This window comes from Saccostrea cucullata, unplaced genomic scaffold, assembly GCF_032062105.1.
Source record: "Saccostrea cucullata isolate Sc308-1 unplaced genomic scaffold, CSIRO_AGI_Scuc_v1 ctg7342, whole genome shotgun sequence".
Lineage (NCBI taxonomy): Eukaryota > Metazoa > Mollusca > Bivalvia > Ostreida > Ostreidae > Saccostrea > Saccostrea cuccullata.
This window is the reverse complement of record NW_026931767.1, coordinates 1-22,445: the sequence shown is the minus strand read 5'-3', so window position 1 is coordinate 22,445 and position 22,445 is coordinate 1. Positions and strand designations below refer to the sequence as shown.

General features: G+C 33.0%; 2 protein-coding genes across 2 annotated transcripts; both read left to right on the top strand.

Moving 5' to 3' along the window:
• Positions 1-10,231: 10,231 nt before the first annotated feature.
• LOC134233464 (platelet endothelial aggregation receptor 1-like) lies at positions 10,232-16,277 on the top strand. Its single transcript, XM_062715433.1, has 5 exons — positions 10,232-10,298; positions 10,515-11,093; positions 11,363-11,474; positions 14,521-14,770; positions 16,059-16,277. The coding sequence occupies exons 1-5, from the start codon at positions 10,232-10,234 to the stop codon at positions 16,275-16,277; spliced, it is 1,227 nt and encodes a 408-aa protein (XP_062571417.1).
• Positions 16,278-20,369: 4,092 nt separating this feature from the next.
• On the top strand, positions 20,370-22,305 carry LOC134233465 (nucleoporin Nup43-like; the record flags this gene model as incomplete). The annotated part of the gene is made up of 3 exons (XM_062715434.1): positions 20,370-20,559; positions 21,425-21,553; positions 22,228-22,305. Coding segments are annotated over exons 1-3 (366 nt in total), but the record flags the coding sequence as incomplete, so codon positions are not given.
• Between the last annotated feature and the right edge of the window lie 140 nt (positions 22,306-22,445).

Genomic DNA, 22,445 nt, shown 5'->3' with positions numbered 1-22,445 from the left:
AAAATAAGAAATTTTGTTTTTAAAAATCTTGTTATTGTTATCGAACTATCTACAGCTTTGTGAAATTTAAACATATGTATTATAAAAACATTGTTTTGTCAAACTTATTTCAAAAGTTATAATGATTTGTTACTTTTACTATTTTCAGTCTATAATCTTTAGGCCTGAACATGTTATTGTGAAATTTCTTGTATCTAACTTTGTAAAAATGATCTTTCGTATGATCTGTCAATTAACAGGACCAAATTTACATGCTATTGTTGTTTTCAACATAAGAAAAAAAAGCCCACTGTTGTATATATATGACTGCCGTCACGAGAAAAGGGCCCTTAAGGTCAAATTTTCAAAAATTGACTTTTTGGTACATTTTGATAGCCGAACTCTTTCTGAATGCAAATATATATAAATTTTAAAAATATCTCACTTTTTCGGTATTATATGAGCATTTTAGTGAGGCGCTCCAAAAATAACTTTGACGTTACTCAGTGAAAACGTAATGATGTCGCCTGCGTCTAATTCAATTTTCAAAAAAATCTTGAAATTACATGTTATTAACATCAATCTTTTTGAGAGTTAGAAACTTGAAAAAGTATTTAATTTTTTTCTTCCAAGCGACTAGTATCTAACTATTCTTAAGAGATTTCGTATGTTATTTCTATTTTCATGCTAATTTTACAGCAGATCTGGTAATTTGGAAAAAAAAGGGGGGTGTAGATAGAATCTAGGAACGCTTTATAACATATTCAGTACTGTAGGAAAATAGTATTTGTTTATATTCATACAAATTATTCCTTTTATATAAAATAATCTAATTCCATTTATAAAAATATATAAAGCACTTGTAATGCTTAAAGATTTAAGGAAATATATATAAATAAAGAGAGAGAAAGAATCCGATGCAGAAGGGCACCGCGCGCAAAACGGGGCACCCCTTGCAAAAAGCACATCGATCCCGATATTTAAAAAAAAATCTTATTAGACAGCATCCACTCACCAACACACACGCACGTACTTTTATTCCCTATAACTGTTACGATAAAAAAAAACACCGTGTATTTTCTGTATCACCGAAGAATTCAATTGAGAAATAATAAATTCAGATACGCAAAGATATGTAAGCTTAATTGATTCTGAAAACGTTTATTCCTTTTATAAACATTCATGAAAAAAATATACGTTCTTTCTTTCATGCAAGGAATTAAGGAGTCAATCCTTACGTCGCGGGTTCGAATCCCACTGTGGGACGTGGAGACAGGTCCTTCGGATGAGACCGTATAAACCGGGGTCCCATGTCGCAGTAAGTGCTGGCACGAAAAAGATCCCTCTCAGCTCAAATGGCTTTGAGTGCCGAGTATTAGACATTTGCAGCTCTCCACCGGCAAGCGTTGGCGTCTCCATATGAGTGAAAAATTCTCGAGAGGGACGTTAAACAATATACTATCAGTCGTTTTTGAATAGTTTATTTAAAACGTTTAAAGCTCTAAGTTTCCATTGATTATACAATTCATTTTCTTCGCCTGTCTTAGTTATGGAGTTGAAACGTAGTATATAGGCTAAGAAAAGACAAATGAATCTGAATTTTTTATATACCGTACCTTATATTGAAACTTTCTTTGAATTTATACCTCAATTTGAAACCGTCTTTTAAGTTCTCATTTTGTAAAGAAGTAAATCACAATTAAGTCGGTTAGAAATATTTCTGCACATTAACTGTCACCGAGAGAATTACCAAGTTGATTTAACTATTGTGCCTAATAAAGCGTTCTTCGTGATTAGTAATCACTCTGTGTACTAGCTAAGATAGTGAAAAGTGGAGTAGTGGTCGTAAAGATACTAAAATACCTAGTGAAAGTTACTTATGAATTCTTAGATTTACTAATATTAGAAGTGTATATACCCATTACCTAGTAAAGCTACTTTTAAGGCAGTGATTGTATGGACAGTAAATTTACTAATCTTCCCAGTGACTTTCACTAGTTATTTTTTTCAGTGTTTTTTTTTTAAATTTGTGGCACCTGTACCCTGTTTCACTTAAACACAACATTTGTATTATTCTTACAAGGACAGCTACTATGATCTAAAAAATGATCCGTGTAATACCGGTATATATATATATATATATATATATATATATATATATATATATATATATATATATATATATATATATATATATATATATATATATATATATATATATATATATATATATATATATATGTGTAACTTAATCAAAGAGATGGGAATTGTGCTGTTCTAAATTTTGACGAAATCTATTTGAAACAGCTGAATGAATACTAATATATTTTTACGCAAGAACGGCAGGCCCTTAGGAAGCCATTTCAGTTGGGGGTAGTTATATTTTTTTCAGTTCTGGGCACTCACAACCACCAAATTTTCCTTGACAAGCAAAACAATTTTTTTACGACCACGAACGGTCATCTATTCATTTTCCTCCGTGATAAAGGCTAATTAACTTGATACCTTAAAAGTTTTTCACATTTACCTGTTCATGCGATTGTTTTATCCAATAATGAACTATTATGTCCAACATTCATTCGTTAATGCTTTTTGTATGAGGCGATGTTGTTAATTAAGTAATAGTATACCGCTCTAATTTGACTATCTTTCGCTGAAAATATTTAGGCAAGCCATTTTTTCCTAGTTATTACTTCAGGACATACCAAACATATCAAAATGAAAAAAAAAAACAACATTTGACTCGTACCTTCGCCAGTCCCCACACAACTCGTTTGAAAAGGGGGGAGGGGTTCAGATAGGAAAAATATAAATCTACTTTTAAAAATCCTACTCAACCAAAAAAAAGGTGTGTGTGTCGAAACTCGAATCCAATTTCGCCGTTGGGGAGGGGGTTGGTTAGGTTCACTCTTCTTTCAGTGTCAAATTTTCTTAATCAAACATAATACAGTGCCTTATTCTTTTGCCCTGTATAGTGCACGAATTTGACTATGATGCAACAAAATGTGTGTATGTGTGTGGAGGTGGGGGGGGGGACTTTCCATGTACACCCCAATATCCGTTGCGTCTTGCGTGCGACTGTAATGGATATATTTTATTTAAAAGAAGAAAAATTAGTGTTTGTTTATTAATTACTTTCCGCAGAGTCATGTTAGGATTATGATATAAAATCTTATCTCGGAACTTTAAGAATTTAATGTCGAGATATGCGGTTTTTTTTATACATGTATTGATGATCAGAAGTGAAGATTTCAACGCAAAATGTGACTTATTTATTTCATATCATGAATATTCAGTGATATGTATTTCACGCTCATTAAAGTTTTTAAAGATTTTAAACATTTTCATAAGTTTTGGAAATTACAGCCATAACAATTTGTCACATACTTTTTGCTCTTTCGGTGATGTATTTGATGTAATCCAGAAATTCGTGCTTAGAAAACTTTGCTTAGCTATAGTTTTTTCCCCTTTTGGTTTATAAAAATTCTCATTCATAATATCACTGTCGATGTAATATTGATAATTTCTTGGGTATAATGCTTTTGGGAAAAGTCTACAATAGCTGTATTCAGTTTCTTATACATGTAATGTAATATATTGCAATATATGAAACAACGGTAATTTCTACCATACAGTTCCTTTGAATGTATTTATTTGATCACTTTAAATAAGTTTTTGAAACAAAATTTATTTTGGCAAAATTTTCGTGGCATCCCTATCATCCATATTTTTTTCCCATAGCATATTCTATTACTGTTAATTTAGCAAAAAAAAAAATTATATTGTTTATGTAAAAGGGTTGGATCTCCCAGGTTACCTGTATCTTTATTCAATCAAAGAGGGATTATGTTTTAACTTTTACCGGTCTTTTTGTTCGAAGATTTTTTTGGCTCGCCTCCCTCTCCCTCCTTTTTACACACATTTTAAAATCGACATTTCACCGAAGGCTGGTTATCGGGGCATATCAGTATGATAAACTATGGATTAAAATCAAAATGGCTGAATACGTTTTAAATTATGGTATATATTTTTCAGAAAAAGGTAGTGCTGATAAGAATGGTAATTACTATATATGCATAGATCTCTCTCTCTCTCTCTCTCTCTCTCTCTCTCTCTCTCTCTCTCTCTGAATAAGAATATACATGTACATATGGAATATACCTTTTAATATTAAGACTTCTTAACATGAATTCAAAATTCAATTAAGCATTTGTAAATTGCTTAGAAAACAAATATGCAGCATCTTTAATTTAGTCATGCATAGACATGTATCGTTTTAATCTCTGCTCCATAGCTAGCAACATGCATGTTTAATGCCCCGTATATCTACATCAAGTTAAATTCTTAAACAAAATTATGAATGAATTTACTTACTAAATTGTAAATATATCATACACCAATTAAAAACGGTCCGTATCGAGTTTCAAATTTTTCTTACGCTTTGAAATTTAATTTTATTTCATTTTACAAAATGCAGTCAACAAAAATTACTTCCGTGTTTACAATACCGCGACTTTGACGTCGTTTTCTGAGCATTGTGGCGTCAAAAGATAAGGGCCCTTTTCTCATGACGGCAGTCATATACTATTATTGATATTTTTGCGTTCACTTTGCTGCTTAAACAGCCAAGATTCTTAAATATAGTTTAGGAAAAAGAAAGGTATTCATTAAAAAACAAGAATCACTTTTGAGCTTTTCAAGAAAGGTTTGCCCTGACATTTATTAAAAATGAGTTATATTTTAGTACATAGAATCAATTTCCATTCAACAATGCCAATTAAATTATTTTAAATAAAAATCCTACAAATGAATTAGTAAATGTAATTTACATATGTTGACTACTTAGAGTGCTCTATTGTCATATTTCAGATGATATACCTTGCAATTCTGATATTGACTGCCCTGGGGGTTCTGCATGCATTTTGAAAATATGTAAATGTGTATTTTCCTTCAGATACGATCCATGTGTTGGAACTTGCTTCAGTAAGCCTATTCTGAAAGGAATTAATAATATATTATATTTTATGAATTTTATTTCGCTGGGGTCGTTGATTCCCCCCGAATTCCCAAGGGTCCATCATTTATGATGTTTAAACTGATTTGTAAATGTAAATATCTTTTGGAGACCGATCACTGTTTGTTGTATTCATTATTGTTTATTCTCAGTAGAATGTTAAGCATTATGAATATATTATAGTCGCCAATTTCTCTACCTTATTTTCTTTCATACTATAGTTCAATCTGGTTTCTGTGTTTCCAAGCATGACTGTGCCTTTGGAACATGTAACAAGGAGTCCACACCAAACGTATGTAAATGTTAGGGGACATACACGCCCGAGTTGAGTTGTAGAATCAGACAATTTCGCAATGGAGGTAATAATTAATTTAACCATATACATGTATCCATGTAACAATACATTATTTATGATCAAGAAAGTTAAATTCTTTTTGATCCATTTTTATTACTTCTCGTCAGTATCTGAAGTACTTAACAGGTTGGGGGAAACGTAAATTCCGCTATAATAGTGGTATTTCACTATTATAGTGAAATTACGCTATATTTCCAGTCGTGTATACCCTCAATTTCACCCGATACCATAAAAGGCGTTTGAACCGCACGTCGTGGTGGGTTTTACAATGAACAAAAATTGTCATGCTTGCATGTTTTGAATATTAATAAATTTTCTACCGTTACGTTTGAAAATGCAAGCACTCTTTTTTTTACGGAAGTTGCATTTTTAACATAGCAACCGATGATTGCAGGGATATATAAGCCTGTTTGAATCTCACTTATTGCTCATTTATGTGCACAAATTAATGTTTGTTACAATTGTCAACTTAAACTGGAAAGGGTTTATTCAATTTAACAAGAAAAAGATTATTTCTGTCTGCATGGTTACGGGTATGGAGCAGGCACGTAGCATCGTTTTTGAAAGTGGGGGGGCCAACCTGAGAAAATTTTTTTTTACTAACCTAAAAAGGGTGACAAGCAAAAAAAAATTATTATTACCCAAACTCGAAAATGCTATTTCGTGGGGGGTGGGGGGATGGTATATTTTCTTGCTAAGTATAAACTGTGGTAAAAAGTGGGGGGGGGGGGTAACTATGTTTTCAATAGACATTTTCTATCGTAAAGGTAATGTTGGGGAAAAAAGTGGGGGGGCAGGCCCCCTGGCCCCCACGGATACTACGTACCTGTGGAGGCTCATTATGGTAAACGGAAAGACCCATTATAATTGACCGCTGCTGCAGCCGATCTTTTCGTTCATGGTTGTTAAATAGTAAACATGGGAAATGAGAAGTTTTTTTTGTAAAAGTTCAGTATTATAATTCTTCATTGATAACATGTAGAAAATCATTAGTAAAATTTAAAATATTATTGTTATAATGTTTCAATTTCATAGTCATTTCTCATCAAGTTATTTGATAATTTTTGACTATATACTCGTAAAAAGAGTTTACAAAAGGTATTACATATATATAAAAGGAAATTTTGATTCTCCGTTCGCACCATAATGACGTGGTGCATAAAGTGCATGGTTAATAAAAAATCAAAAACTCTTCAACTCGTAAAAATTGTTTTGAATATGTTTTAGCTGCGAATGCTGCCAATGATACAAGAATAATTTCGTTTCCACATCTTGCAAAGTGCCTTGCAGCATAGCCTGTTTTGCAGAAAACATAGGAATTATCAGCAACATGATCAAGATCCAGGGTGCACGTGGTTCGGTCATTTTTATTTCAGACTGTCCTCAAAGCAATACAAATATTTTTTTAATAAGTACGGATATACATATTTTAATGCATTTATATATATATATATATATATATATATATATATATATATATATATATATATATATATATATATATATATATATATATATATATATATATATATATATATATATATATATATGCAGATATATATTCATCGATATATATTCATCGATGTAATAAAGCCCATAGGAGTCTGAAGCAAATTGAAAGGGTGGCTAATTGAAAGTGTGTGTGTGTTGGGGGGGGGGGGTTAAACCAACAAAAAAGATAAAACCCAATTTTCAATACAAAGAAAATGTCTATCCTTGCAAGAAAGTGGGGGGGGGGGGGGCTGGGCGCCCCTAGCACCCACTGGTTCTGACGCCTATGAAGTCTATAATAAAAGAATTGATTGTAAAATGAAAATATACGCTTCTCAAGATTCTACTTCACTTTTGAATATCTTGCACTTCCATTGCATGGATATGCTTTCAGAATTGTGAAAGTACTTTTTCAAATGCTAAATTGTTGCGACTTATTTGATGTTTTACATCAATTTTTAATTGTGGAATTGAGTCGAAAATATTTTAGACACTTCTTATGCTGAGCAGTGATGATTTGTTATTTGAAGATTCCTTGTAGTTTAAACAATAATACAATGGCATAAATCTAAAAGTCTGAAAAATTGATACTTTTAGTGTGATTTTTTGCTATATACTTTCATTTCATATGAATATAATTAGATATGAATATTTTTTTAAATAACAAAAAAAACTATAGCTATTTTTCTCAGATTTTAAAATAAAATCATTTTTGCCTAAGTGCATAACCATAAAATGTTAAATAAGATACATTTTTGCGGAGTTAAAAAGACTGTTGAATTATAATCATTTGAACATGTGTTAAAATAAGGTTTCAGACACTCGATCTTGTTAAATATTACCGACACCGAAATAAATTGAGTTTTTTCTGAAATGAACAATTAACCAGACGATATTGAAAAGTAGATACATTTTCTGGGATCGTTTATATGTAATATTGGATTAGTTATTATAAATTGATTTTGTTAAGAGAAAAGACATCGAGTTTATCAATACACTCTTTTTTATTTTTGTTATAATGGGTCTTTCCGTTTGCCATAACAGGCCTCCATACCCGTAACCATGCAGACAGAAATAATCTTTTTCTTGTTTAATTGAAAATAAAACCCTTTCCAGTTGAAATTGAGGGTATCCACGACTGGAAATATAGCGTAATTTCACTATAATAGTGAAATACCATAATTATAGCGGAATTTACATTTCCCCCCAACCTGCTTAATGCAATAGTGTCATTTAATACCATCTGGAACCCATTCTTTAGGGAGCCAAATGATGAAGTACAGTCAATGTGATGAGAGAAGAAAAGAAGTTAAGGTTCCTCTTACGATTTTCTTAAAGATGATTTTTATTATAATTGACAATTTTGATCTTTTTTCAGGATTGTTATTGTCTGCTGGAAATCCATTCTCTGTTTCTTTGACGATACTAACGTTGTTGCTATTGAAATAAATTTATAGTAAAATCAATTTTTCAATGTGTTGACAGATATAATATATCATCATCATATGTTTCATTTGAAAATTTGTTTGTTGTATTAGAGATAGTTGCAAATATGGTCTTTCATTCTTTTTGAAAATGCATAAAAAATATGGAGATAACGGACAGTATTCCAGATCAAAAGTCCATCAAACAATAGAAAATAGGAGCTGACCAAAAACGGACCTCCAAAACATCAGAGGTGGGATCAGGTACCATGGAGGAGTGAGCACCCACTGCCGACCGGTCTCAAATTCATTTTAAACTTGCAGTTACAATTTAGTTTCAAAAATAAATACCTCAGGTAAAATTAGAGTCAAATCATAAAGGATTATATTCTATGTATGATTTTGTAGAATTCTTCCTAGGAAAAAGAAACAATGGGTATAATTGCTTACCTCAATTGCTTTGTTGTCACATTGAAGAATAAGAAATAGGGGTCATTTCAGTTACATTTCATACATTTCAATAAGAACTCTAACATTTATAAGATCTATGACCGTGTAGATTTGGACAGTACTAAGATTTCGTCTGGAACTGCATCCGTTGCTTGCAGAACAAACGGGGTGAGGGAATGTTGGCGTAAAGGGTACGAAGTATAAGGTAGAGGCGCTGTGTGGCCGTAAGGTAAAAACGAAGTATAGGTGTGTCGTATTCCCGAAGGTCCACCAATATACAATTCCAGAGATAAAACAAATGATGAAGGATTCCGTGTTATTAGATGAGTCTCAACGATGGCAACAGTTTATATAAATCAACAAACAGACATATATAAAAATGATCGGATATGCTCAAAGTGGCCCCGGACGCAGAGTCCGTTTATTCCAGACTAAAGATTGACATTATACATGACTATTTATAAGAATGTATATAATGAATAAATTATTGACATGTGTTGGCATGAAGTAAAATGAGTAAAAGATTCACAAATATTATCTAATTAAATAACCTCAATGACTCTTTGATGTTTCTACATGAAAAACAGATAATTACTCAATGCTGTTTCAAGAGACCAACAGTTCTAGAGACATAGCACTCTGTCATTATGTAATGACATATTAAGAGTCTGAAAAGTGTCACTCAAAGTTAAAGAATTAGATTCGTTCAAGCACATTGTGAAATTCAAAATACAACAAAAATATGAAATTAAAAGTAAAGTCTAAAATAAAGTTTGTTTTTAAGAAAGGGTGTGTTTCACTGTGATAAATCCATTATCTTAGATTTGAGTCTTTATTCTGATGTCGAGGAAAAAACAAGACCTTTTTTGGTCTTTTCAAGTAGACTATTTAAAAAAAAATAATGGACAGAGTAAAGTGCAGTGCAAATGTAATGAAGACCTAACTGTTGATTTACATAAGGTTTTAGGGTGCGACGTGGAGACCGCTTCTTCCGATGAGATCGTATATATAACTCGAAGTCCCATGTCGCAGATGCTTATATAAAAAAGATCCCTCTCTTCTTAATGGTCTGGAACATGAGTGCAGAGCATAGGACATAATTTGAAGCTCTCCATCGGCAAGTGGTGCCGTCTCCATATGAGTCTTAAATTCTCGAGAGGGATGTTAACCGGCAAACAAACAAAATCAAACTCGGTGAATCTAAAAACGTGTACAAAAGGTCTATGTACATGGCTACTTCCTTTATTGTATTTAAACGATTATCTGCAAATATTAACATTGTAAGGTAAACCATTAATATTGGATGGTTAGTCATTATCAATGCTGCTCATTTAAATTTTTAACCCTTCATATCCTTAAATTTTTGAGGTAGCTGTTAAACACCTTTTTGGAAAAACCATTGCCTGTATTTAGTTTCCGTTCAGTACATTGCCTTTTTAGAACAAACTAATGAAGCTATGTTCTAAATTCTAAACAGCAAGCCATAAGGGTTCGATTAACACAGGCACTTCTTTGACAATGATTGTCTTTCTGTATGTTTTAAGTTTAATGATTACTCTGGCTATAGATGGAATTCAATCGCTGGGTGAGTAATAATCAAACATTTCTTTTGAACGATGTATATTAAATAGATGGAAAAGTTTAATAAATTTAGAATTGGAATATATGATTCAATTAATTTACGAGTATTCATACATCTATGTACTATTAATACGAAATCACATCATTAAAAAGAAATGAATTTTGCTTTTGTAAATTATAGCAGAGTAAAACTAAATTGTCTCATTTCTTTTACTTTTAGCGTGCCCTGAATTCTGTATCACACCTTGTAATCAAACTTCCGGCATATGTAATCGAGGTTGTAGAACCGCTGCATGGGGAGTATACTGTGAGAGAAAATGTCCTAGTCTCTGTTATGACAGCACGTGCTCTCAGACTAATGGGTCTTGTTTGTCTTGTCATAAAGGAAGATGGGAGAAACATTGCGAAAACCACTGTTCTATTTTCTGCAACAATTTATATTGTGATGACAAAGGCGGATGTATAAATGGTTGTAAAGATGGACGATACGGCACTTCCTGTCTTGAAAAATGTAGTCCCGGCTGTGTTGAAAATTTGTGTAACCCGAAAGACGGAACCTGTGCCAGTGGCTGCAAGGAAGATTATTATGGTCTCAAATGTGAAAAAAGAAACAATTCAAATTGTCAGCCATCGACGTGTAGAAATCAGAGTGATGCCGGTAGTATTTGTTGCGCTGGCTTCTACGGTGAATTGTGCTCTAAAATCTGTAGCCCGAACTGTTTTAATAATTTTTGTGATTCAAAAGATGGTAATTGCACAGAAGGTTGTAAATCTGAATGGACTGGAGAAAAATGTGACGGTGAGTAGGTACAATTATTTTTTGTTTTATTTTATTCTTAAATCGTGCTATAAAATAATTTTGCAGTTTAACCTTCATTTGGAATTGGAAAGAGAGATGATAATTATTTTATGTGTAAATATAGGCGTGCAGAAGAAATAAAAAGTGTACTGTAAAAAGCAAGAAAAGTAACGAGACGCAATTATGCATTTCTAAACAAGTTTTCCAGTCATTTATATAGCAAATAGATTAAATACTTCATAGGTTGATTTGAATTCATTTTATTTCAGTGAAAAGCTTAATCAACACTTCAAACTTCAACTTCGAACTATTGATAATCATCAGTTTGGGAGTATTGCTGGTCATTTGCCTCCTTATATTCACGATCAGAAGATGTGGAAGGTATCAGTTTTAACAAAAATACAGCAATTTAATCAAAGAATTAGAAAGGTTGCATGTAAAGAAAAAAGATAAAAGCTGGATTAGATGATGTTTACGTACCAATTTATAAAGCATTGAAAGAACGAGCTCATTGAAACTACATAAATTTGCTATTCTTTCTATGTTAGATTGTAAAAAAAATCCATAACATGTATATTAATCTTTTTCCTTATCTTTATAAATGATATATATTGAGATAACATAAAGTATGCAAGCAAAACCCGGACCTTTGAATCTAGCTTCGGAGGCGGTATCAGCTGTCATGATGAAGTGAAGGATATGGAGATTACGAACAGTATTCAATCTCAATGTCCATAAAACAATACAAAATAGGAGCAGAGCAAACACGGACCTCTAATAGATCAGAGGTGGGATCAGGTGCCATGAAGGAGGCATTCCCTGCTGACTGGTCACACCCGCCGTCTGTCCCTTGTCATGATCGGGAAATAACGGGAAATTCCGTCGTCAATTCAGTGTATAACTTATGAACTTACAATTAGTATGAAAAACGTCAGTCAGCATTTAACTCAATTATAAATTATATTTTCTGACAAGGTCATTGCATGTATTGACCAAAGAACTTACAAAATGATGACTTTAAACAAGTTTGCTGATATTCTTGTTTCATTAAATTGTACGTCAATAATTTACCTCGTTTTAGAAATTGTTCATACATAGCGCATGCTCTTACGTATCAAATCAACTGAGATATATAAACTCCGTATGCTGGTGATGAAAGTATATTGCTGTATATGTAAGTGAAATTGACGATAGAAAAGTTAAAGTCATCACGTTAATCATAAAGCGGAGTAGTTAAATTGCCATTAACGTCTTTAGTATCTTTTATCTCAAGCTCCCCAGGATATATCGTATCGACATGGGAATGGTATTTGTATCGACATGGGAATGACATTCTTATTTGACAATACGCCGTCGATATACATGTATCTTAATGTTGAGGTGAGGGCAAAAGCCATTGTTTTCTTCTTTTCACACATAAGATTTTGTCCATATTCTGCTTCCTATCTATACGAAATAATAATAACAGAGCCAATTGATATATGTACCCATGGAAATTCCAATAGATAGTTGGAATACCTGGTCTATAAAATCCACATAGACATTGTCATTCAGGAACTCAAGAATCTTTTTTATTTTTTTTTTCACTCCACCCAAGTGTAAAAGGGGTACCTGGCTATAGACAGTGAAAGATATTGTCAGAATGTTAGTGTTCTAGCGCTGATAACGGCAGCTTGCACTGAGAAAGATTCTGGATTGTTAAGGTCTGCTGGGGTAATAATGATTGTAAAGCGCTTTGAGTAGCATTTATGCTAGAAAGGCGCTATATAATTACAATCATTATTATTATTATTATTATTATATCAACTTCTGAGTACTTGTGTGTGCAATCACAATGTGTGAGTTTTCCCTTTGATTAAAAAGCAGCTATTAGTGTTATCAAAAAGCAAGGACTTTAATTTATCGTGGGGAATGGTTGTGTCTAAAGTTGAAAAGTTGTACGGTTTGAAACTTTTGATTTTGGTAAAATCTTTTAAACTCAAATCGTCCAAAAGTTCTCTGGAATTTTTGACTATCCACAACTAATTCACACCACTTCTTGAATATATCGTTGCACAGAACTCTTGAACTTTTTCTTTCACTACTGTCAATATCCTTTTGAGGAGTAAAGAGAAGGGCTTGATTTAAAATTTACTGAGAAGCCCTGGCACACTGTACTCCTTGTCGTGATCGGTAAACAGTGAGAAAATCCGTCGACAATTCATAGTGTAACTGATTAAAATGGCCAAACAATTAGTTTGAAAAACATCAGCCAACAAGGTTTTGCTTACTTTTTTAAAAGGGGACTTGGACACAGTTTAAACTGATTTTTTTATACCAGTTTTAATGTTTAAAATTCCTAACCAAGCCAATATTAATGATCAGCAAAAAGTTGAACAACATTTGTTGATTTACTAATGAGATAACAGAGCTTAAAGATTATCTATCCTTGATTTTGTTTACATATGGATAACATCATGATTATAACAAAACGAGATTCAGCAAATCTCTAGATACTATATATCTACCTGAATTTAGAATTAACTTCTTTCTTTAAAAATTGCTTTAAACGAACATATATTATGTAACAAAAAATAGAACAGGCTTGGTTTACATACAAAGGTTTGGAGCTCTTCATTTGTATCGTATCGACAACTGAAATTCAAAATTTGGATGTTCAATAGAAAAAAATTACTTAAGTGTTTGTAAACATTAAAATTTGAGAATGAAAAATGAAAACTTTTAGATAAACAGTGTCCATGTCCCAGTGCCAATAATTCTGGCGGAACATTTTGGCGGACACACAGTTCAATGACGTTGTAAAAGAAAGATTCGAGCATTTTTCTCACTTACATGTATAGAGACGTCACCATATACAACAGAAGGGTTTCGTTTACTCAGCCCTTAGAGTAGATTATATGTATTGAAAACTTATCTTAAAGATAACCTTTCTTTATTTTACAAAAATGGAAGGTCATCTTTTAGTTGAGTTTTCAATACGTATAACATTTACCGGTACCTTTGGAGAGGACTTATATAGGCCATACCAGGTTTTCAATCCATTATGTAATCTTACTTTACATAATAAAATATTAATTTAAATTAATATATCTTTTTTCAAGAGAAATATCCAATTTCCGAAGACTCGAAGTTTTGATAAGAGGTTTATAAGATCAATTTTAGTTACTTAAATCCTAATTTTTGTGAGTGTATACGATTTAGCATATACGTACATTTTAATATTAGAAGTAGTTGAAAATAAATTATATTAGGGGGGCCTGAACAGACTTTAACTTATTGTGGAGAATGGTTTAAAAGGGTGTTTAATATGAAAGTATTTTAGTATATAAATAATAAATAAATAATATTGGTTATTATATTTGTTTTACTAAACGTTTTTTTTAATTGGTTTGAATGAGAGTTTTTCAATAACTTGGGTTTTTTGTAGGAACTTTTCGTTTGCCGATCCCTCTTCAAACAGTTTTTCAAGTTCTGCCACACAAGCAACAACGGTTTCAATTCCTGGAGCAGATGAACCAACAAGTCCTGTTGGTTCTCAGGTTCAGACCATTGTAAGGAGCCCAGATGGACTGAGTGGGGCCAGCCAATCAAGTGGTTACGAAGAAATTACCAGATTACCAGAGACCGTCGATTATTATTCTTATGCTTATGCAAACTTAAAGCAATATGAGCTGCAAGTTTGACATGGTTAAATTTTGTTGCAAATTTGCAATCTACTGTTTCAATGATAGTAAAAAAATGGACATTTATAAACTTCTGTTGTTCATATTTGCGATGGGAGAACTTTTTATGACCTTATATTGAAGTAAAATGGCATTATTGTCGTCCTGTACATTTTTGATTTCTTAAATAATTCTATGTATTCGATTGTACAGAAATATTTCTTCTAACCCGTCTGAATTTTTATTTTGGTTTTATTAACCTTAAGGGTTTAAAGTACATAAAAATTATTCATAATAACACATTTTAACTGCAAAATAATTTTCCTCAAAAACGCAGATCATATTGCTTTTAATTAATGAAAGACAATTAAGGTGGCTGTAATTTATTAATATCGACATAATTTCTATAATATCAATAAAACACGTCAAGCTTCTTGGATGTATTAAGCTTTTATACAATAAGGCGACCTAAATATAGTGATTACATTTGAATGAAGACTAAAATATCATTCGGAATGCATATAAAAAATTGCGAATAATATTCTTCTCAAAGCCATTATAAATTATGTTTGTATTTGTAAGGAAAAACCCCGAGAAGTTTCGTTCAAAACTTAATGCCACATACAGTTTATCATGGAAGTATTCAAAAGCTTAGCAAAAGAAATACCAATCTCGAATTTCAATACATCCGGAGTAGGCTGTATCAAACTGAAATGTTTGCTGCAGACCTGACGCAAGTTTGCAGCATACAAAATTGTCCGCAGGAAGAAAAATTCTTGTTCGCAGATGATTACTACTGGCTGAAATCTTTCAAGCTTGCAGTAAATTTGCAGGAACCCAATATATGTTCGCAGGACATTGCAAGAAACACACACGCCCATCTCTTGTTCGCAGCAAGTTCGCCTGAAACGTGCATGCATTTAACAACTAAATGTTTGCAAGACGTTTTAAAGAACAGGAAAAAATTAAAATGTTTGAATTGAAGTTGAAAATGTTTGCTTTATCTTTATAATAAACAAGTATATCTCTTTAAAACATGATTTCAATCTTTATTTTAATATCACATTAATATTTTGTACATATCTTTCCTTGAAATTAATGTCCATGTATGTAAGATTCTAAATCAACCTTATTAAATGCCTTTGTATAAATTAAGTAGCTAGAAATACTATTTCTTCAGTGTTATTTTTTTTTAAGTATATGTGCAAACGATAGCAATTTCTTTTTATATGTATCAGAAATAAACATTTCATATTACATTTTAATAAGGAATAGTATGGGGACATTGTCTTTGAATAAAAAGATAGACTACCATCTTGCATCATTTGCAACACCTGTGGTGAATTCCTCTATAATTAAGGCCAAGACAAAGGCTTTCCACGAACATGCTGTCTTCTGCGCTAGCCAAGGGTTTCTGATACGAAACTTTCCTCATGAGGAGAGTATCGTAATGGAAACCCTTTGGCCAGCGAAGATGACTTCTAGTAGTCTTGCTGTTTGTATACAGCTAGGAATGTGTTGAGTTGAAAACAGTAACCGAAACGTTTCATGAAAGTTATACTGTAGACAAATAGCAGCGGTGCTCAAGTTAAGGCCAAAAGACACATTCCTCAAAAATATATAATTTATCCTAAGAATTTGTTATTGAAGGATAGGTAAGTTTCCTCACAAAAATTTAGGGTACCTTACTAGATATTTAGAAAGATACCACAGGTCATATTTCCTATACGTATAACCCTTATGGGTAATCTTTTGAATGACTTTTATCATAATTTTTGGGGTACTTATATTTAAAAATATTTTTAAAACAATGTAGAAATTATAGACGGGATTGAAATATATGAATATTTTTTGTATACTCAGTAATACGAAGAGATAAAACATAAACTTGAGGAACGTGTTGTCTGACGTTATTAGCAGCAATGTTTGCTTCAAGTATGTGTACAGCAAGGTTTCCATACTGTGTATTTGGAATTACAATGTTTGTTGCAGACCTCATCTGCATGCATTTTAAAATGTTTGTAGTAAGCTTTGTTACAACGCACTTTGAAAAATTACGCACTTTGAAATTTTTTTTATGCCCCCGTAACGAAGTTTCGGGGGTATATAGTTTTTGTCGTGTCCGTCTGTCTGTCTGTCTCTCTGTCTCTCTCTCTGTTAGTCTGTTTGTCCGCAAAAACTTTAACCTTGTCCATAACTTTTGATTTGGTGGAGCTATGACTTTCATATTTCATATGTATATTCCTTGTGACAAGACCTTTCTTAGGGTACCACCAAATTTGACCTTGACCTTGGAGTTTGTCCAACTTTTACATGAAAATTTTAAACTTTTTCTTTGGCCATATCTTTTGAAAAGTAGATTCCACGACATTTATACTTCACATATCTAATGTTTGTTGAAAGACCTTTCATTGGATACCAACAACCTTGACCCTTTGACCTTGTAAATTTCCGTACTTGTGAAAAACTTTAACCTTGGCCATAACTTTTGAACGATAATTAATAGGACTTTCATACTTCATATATATAATTCTTGTGAGAAGACCCTTCGTTGGTGTACCACCAAATTTGACCTTTTGACCTTGACCTTGGAGTTTGACCCACTTTTACATGAAAATTTTTAACTTTTACTTTGGCCATATCTTTTGAACAGTAGTTACCAGGACATTTATACTTCACATATGTAATGTTTGTTGAAAGACCTTTCATTGGATACCAACAACCTTGACCCTTTGACCTTGACCTTGTAGATTTCCGTACTTGTGAAAAAACTTTAACCTTTGTCATAACTTTTGAACGGTAAGTAATAGGGCTTTCATACTTCATATATGTAATCCTTGTGAGAAGTCGACCCTTCGTTGGTTACCAAGAACTTAGACCCTCTGACCTTGACCTTTGAGATTGACCTAATTTAAAAAAGCAAACCTTGACCATAACTTTTAAAGAGATAGGGCTAGTGCTTTCATACTTTACACATTTGATTCTTATGACAAGACCTTTCATTTGATAACAAGAACGTTAACCTTGACCTTGGAGTTTGACTTTTTAAAAAAAAATGAACGTTGGCCATAACTTCTGAATGGTTAGGACTAGGGCTTTCATGCTCAACATAAGTATTCTATGTGGCAAGGCATTTCATTTGATATTAATTACATTGACCTTTTGACCTTGACCTTGGAGATTTTTGTACTTATTTAAAAAAAACTTTAACATTTGGTTACTTTTAAATTTCACAATTGTTTTACAGTGAGAATACTCTACTTTTGGTACTATTTAGTTAAATTTGCATTTAAGAAAAGCTTAATCTTTGCTATGTTGCCATACGGGGGCATCAGTGTTTCACAAACACATCTTGTTTCAAAGTGCGTTAGGACCAAATCTACGACGGCGTATTCGTGCCATTTAAACAATGTAGAAATATTTTTTTAAATCGTTTGTACGATTTACTAAATCGTTTGTACAATTTAATAAATCGTTTGTACGATTTAATAAATCGTTTGTACGATTTAGTAAATCGTTTGTACGATTTAATAAATCGTTTGTACAATTTAGTAAATCGTTTGTGCGATTTTATAAATCGTTTGTACAATTTAATAAATCGTTTGTACGATTTAATTAAGTAAATCGTACAAACGATTTATTAAATCGTACAACGATTTAGTAAATCGTACAAACGATTTATTAAATCGTACAAACGATTTAGTAAATCGTACAAACGATTTAGTAAATCGTACAAACGATTTAGTAAATCGTACAAACGATTTAATAAAAAATTTCTACATTGTTAAAATGGCACGAACACGCCGTCGTACAAATCAACGCACTTTGAAAAAATAAAATTTCTTTTCAAAGTGTGTTGATATCGACCATATTAACGCACTTTGAAAAAAAAATTAAAGTGAGTTGATTTTGTCCCAATTTTAAGGCACTTTGAAATTTTTTTTCAAATTGCGCATTTTTTTCAAAGTGCGTTGCCACAAAGCTTGCTGCATACCTCGCGTATTTGCTGCAACTTTATGCAAACACAAAGACTTTAATTGTATATAGAGCTGGGATTTCTTTAGGTTCCTCCGTCGTAGCAAGCTTACATCAATGTCGACTGCACCAAGTTTACAGCAATGTCTTCATGTCATGTCTTCATGTCAATGTCTTCAATTTTATTTGAAGTCATTACTTTGTACCTGTATAGAAAACAATTATGAGCTGTCTCTAGATCTTAAACCGAAAAAAAAATCAAAGAATTAAAAATCTACAACATAATTAGGCATGCAAAAACACATCTACATACATGCATGAGTGGTAGTTGTACTTTTTAGCTCGTCTGAGCCGAAGGCTCAAGTGAGCTTTCCTGATCAAAATTTGCCTGTCGTCCTCGTTGTCGTTGTAAACTTTTCACATTCTCATTTTCTTAAGAACTGCTGGGTCAGTTTCAACCAAACTTGCCACAAAGTGTCCTTTAATTGGTGCAGGGGATTCAAGTTTGTACAAATAAAGGGCCATGTCCCCTTCCATGGGGAGATAATTGTGAATTAATGAAAAATTAATTGTATTTTTTAAAAATCTGCTTTTCCAGAACCATTGGGCCAGAAAGATGAAACTCATGTGGTAGTATGTTCAGGTAGTGCACGTGGATGCAAGTTTGTTCAAATCATGGCCGTCGGGGTAGGGTGGGACCACATTGGCTGTTTAAAGTTTTACATAAGAATATATAGAAAAAATCTTTAAAAATATTCTTCTCCAGATCCATTGGGCCAGAGAAGATGAAACTCATGTGGAAGCATCCTCATGTAGTGTAGATTCAAGTGTGTTCAAATCATGGCGCCCCGGGGGTAGGGCGAGGTTGGTCAAAGTTTTACATAGGAATACATGGGATAAATCTCTTTAAAATCTTCTTCTCCAGAATTTTAACCACTGGGCCAGGAGGGATGAAAGCATCCTCAGGTAGTGTTGATTCAATTTTTTTCATGACCCCCGGGTTAGAGTGTGGCCACAATGAGCGATCAGAGATTAACATAAGAATATATAAGGAAAAAATCTTCTCCAGAACAGAAGTTTTTTTTTTTTTTTTTAGTCAAATTGATATGTACGCATCTGCAAGAAGTGAAGATTCAAACTAAATCAAATAATTGTCACCGGAAGGGGGGGGGGTCACCTTGGGAGATCAAGTAATATGTAAGTAATATGTTGGAAAAATCTTTTAAAAACGTTCCTTTCAGGTATTGCAAAATTATACACGTATGCTTTATTAATAAATTCACATTTTCAAGTAATAGAAAATTCAAATCCCCCCTCCATCTTCGCTAGCCAAGTGTCATCTCCCCCTGGGAGATGAGGGAAACGAATCGGACACTTGGCTAGGGAGATGAGGGAAACGAATCGAACACTTGGCTAGCGAAGATGATCCCCCCCCCCCTCCCACAAAAAGTAAACTTTTCAATGCTGATGTGTTTTTAACAAGCCCATGTTCTGATGTGAGCGATGGTGCCCATGGGCCTCTTGTTATTTTTTTAGGGTAGTCTTTTAATTTTTATTACCTTTAGCTAGATTAGTTGTAATCTACCTATTAAATTACTACCGAATTAATTTCGACTTTCGATTAGCCGTGCGTCAAGGGTTTCTTATTTACTTTCGCCTTTTGTCCCGCCATGTGCAAATCATACGAAACAAAAATGGCGGAGACCACACAACCGTTTGCGTTCGTGAAGTTTGTTTCGAGAAAAATCAACAAAATTAGATGGCAGCCAAGTCAAAAACAGATGTTAGAATGTTCAGACACATTTGTTACCGGTAGCTGGGACGATAAGGTAAGGTATTTTTGCGGATAAAATTTACTGTCAACATTATGTTCAAATCGAAACTAGGTCACAACACCGGGTGAAAAACAAGGTTTGTAATTATTATAAAAGAACCTTTTATCAGAGAAGAATTTGTTACAATATTGATTTTTTGTTGGTTTTGATTTCTGAAGTAGTAGATTCGTTTCATTTTTTATCCTCAGTAAGTAACTGAATTTTTATTGTCAATCATGTCAATGATTTGATTACTAGCACTGACAAAGTACATGAAGTAGAACAGTTTAACATGTTGATCACGATAACCAACAAGAATTGAACTTTTTGTTGTTTTATAATGTATAAATGTCCCTTTTTCTCATGTTTTCAAGTTGTCAAACATAGGGGTGCAACGATACGCCTACCCCACGATACGATACATATCACGGTATTCAGTTCACGATAACATATGTATCACGATACGTGACATAGTGGGTTAAAAAGTCAGGCGTTTGTCATCATATGCTTAAAACTCAAAAGTTTTATCAAATGCTCATTACGCTAACACTAGGAAAGTGATAACATCCTTCGGCCCGTTGAATATGAGACTGGAAACAAGTTTATTTGCCGTTTCTGCAGTTTCATTGACCTCATGTTTCGTGCGGAAGCCATTTTGAAATTGTAAATGACGGACGAATCGGATAATTACGGACCGATTTAAACCGAACTGTGGTATCAGTTTCACGTATGGTGAACTGAATCGTGGAAAAATAAACCGCGGTATACCGACAAACGGTTTATCGTCAAACATATCCAAGGTATTCCAGATATCAGTGTTCAAGATAACCAAGTCATTTTTTTTTCTTATTGTTTGGTGTTTTTTTCTTATATTTTCTAGGAAAACAAAATATCTCTCTGGTACGTGGGACCCCCGACACAGAGGCCCATGGAAGATGATGAAGGAGAAGGAATGGAGCCCACTCTGAAGTGTGATATAACTCACAATGGAGATGTCACAGGACTGGAGGTAATGTCAGAGAATTATATATAGTAGACTGATTCTAAAATAACCCACGATATACATGATGGAGATGTCTTGGGGTTAGAGGTAATGATGAAATATTGTCTCAAAAGTAGTCTAGCTGTAATGATTGGCTTACACAGTACTCTCATGATAAACATGTACATCCAAAGTGTTGCTTGCTGAAGTCCAATAGCTGTAAACTCATTGTGGCTTTTTTAAAACTGTTGAATCTTGAGTTTTATCTACAGAGCGTAAATTCATGGTTCTGTGTTTTTGCCCTATGATTCATTTTGTTTACTGGATTTATAAATGGTTCATTTTCTTTGATGTATTCATCAGAAAGTTTTTGATATAATGAAGGTAAGATAGGTGTGTATATTTTTGACGGCAACTCAAATCATACCAAATGATTTTAATATGGATAGTCTTCGACACCAAAACCTGGAAGTGATGAGGAAAAAATCCCAAGTGTTCATGAGAACATGTATATGTGCAAGACATCTAGCATATTTAAATTAGTACAACTGTACTTGATTTTGTGGAATTCAGAAAGTTCCTTTCGCCAAAAGCACTGAAAAGAGTACACAGCTAAATGAAGTACTATGTTTACAGTGTAGTGCATTGGACATATTTGAAGTTTTGAACATACGTAATATCAATTTCTTTTGATTTTGTAGTATATTGGATCAGATGAGATCGTGGCTTCTTCATCCACAGGGACAGTGACTTTATACAAGTACCACACAGCCTCTCAGGTTAGTCTTAAGTCAGATAGTATACAAGTACCACACAGCCTCTCAGGTTAGTCTTAAGTCAGATAGTATACAAGTACCACACAGCCTCTCAGGTTAGTTTATGTCAGATAGTATACAAGTACCACACAGCCTCTCAGGTT

Bases quoted from the DNA above. Each gene is read 5' to 3' on its own strand.
- LOC134233464 (XM_062715433.1), top strand. From the start codon at position 10,232: ATGATTGTCTTTCTGTATGTTTTAAGTTTAATGATTACTCTGGCTATA. The intron at 11,094-11,362 runs GTGAGTAGGTAC...ATTTTATTTCAG, and splicing joins GACTGGAGAAAAATGTGACG to TGAAAAGCTTAATCAACACT. The intron at 14,771-16,058 runs GTTTGACATGGT...TTGAATAAAAAG, and splicing joins TAAAGCAATATGAGCTGCAA to ATAGACTACCATCTTGCATC.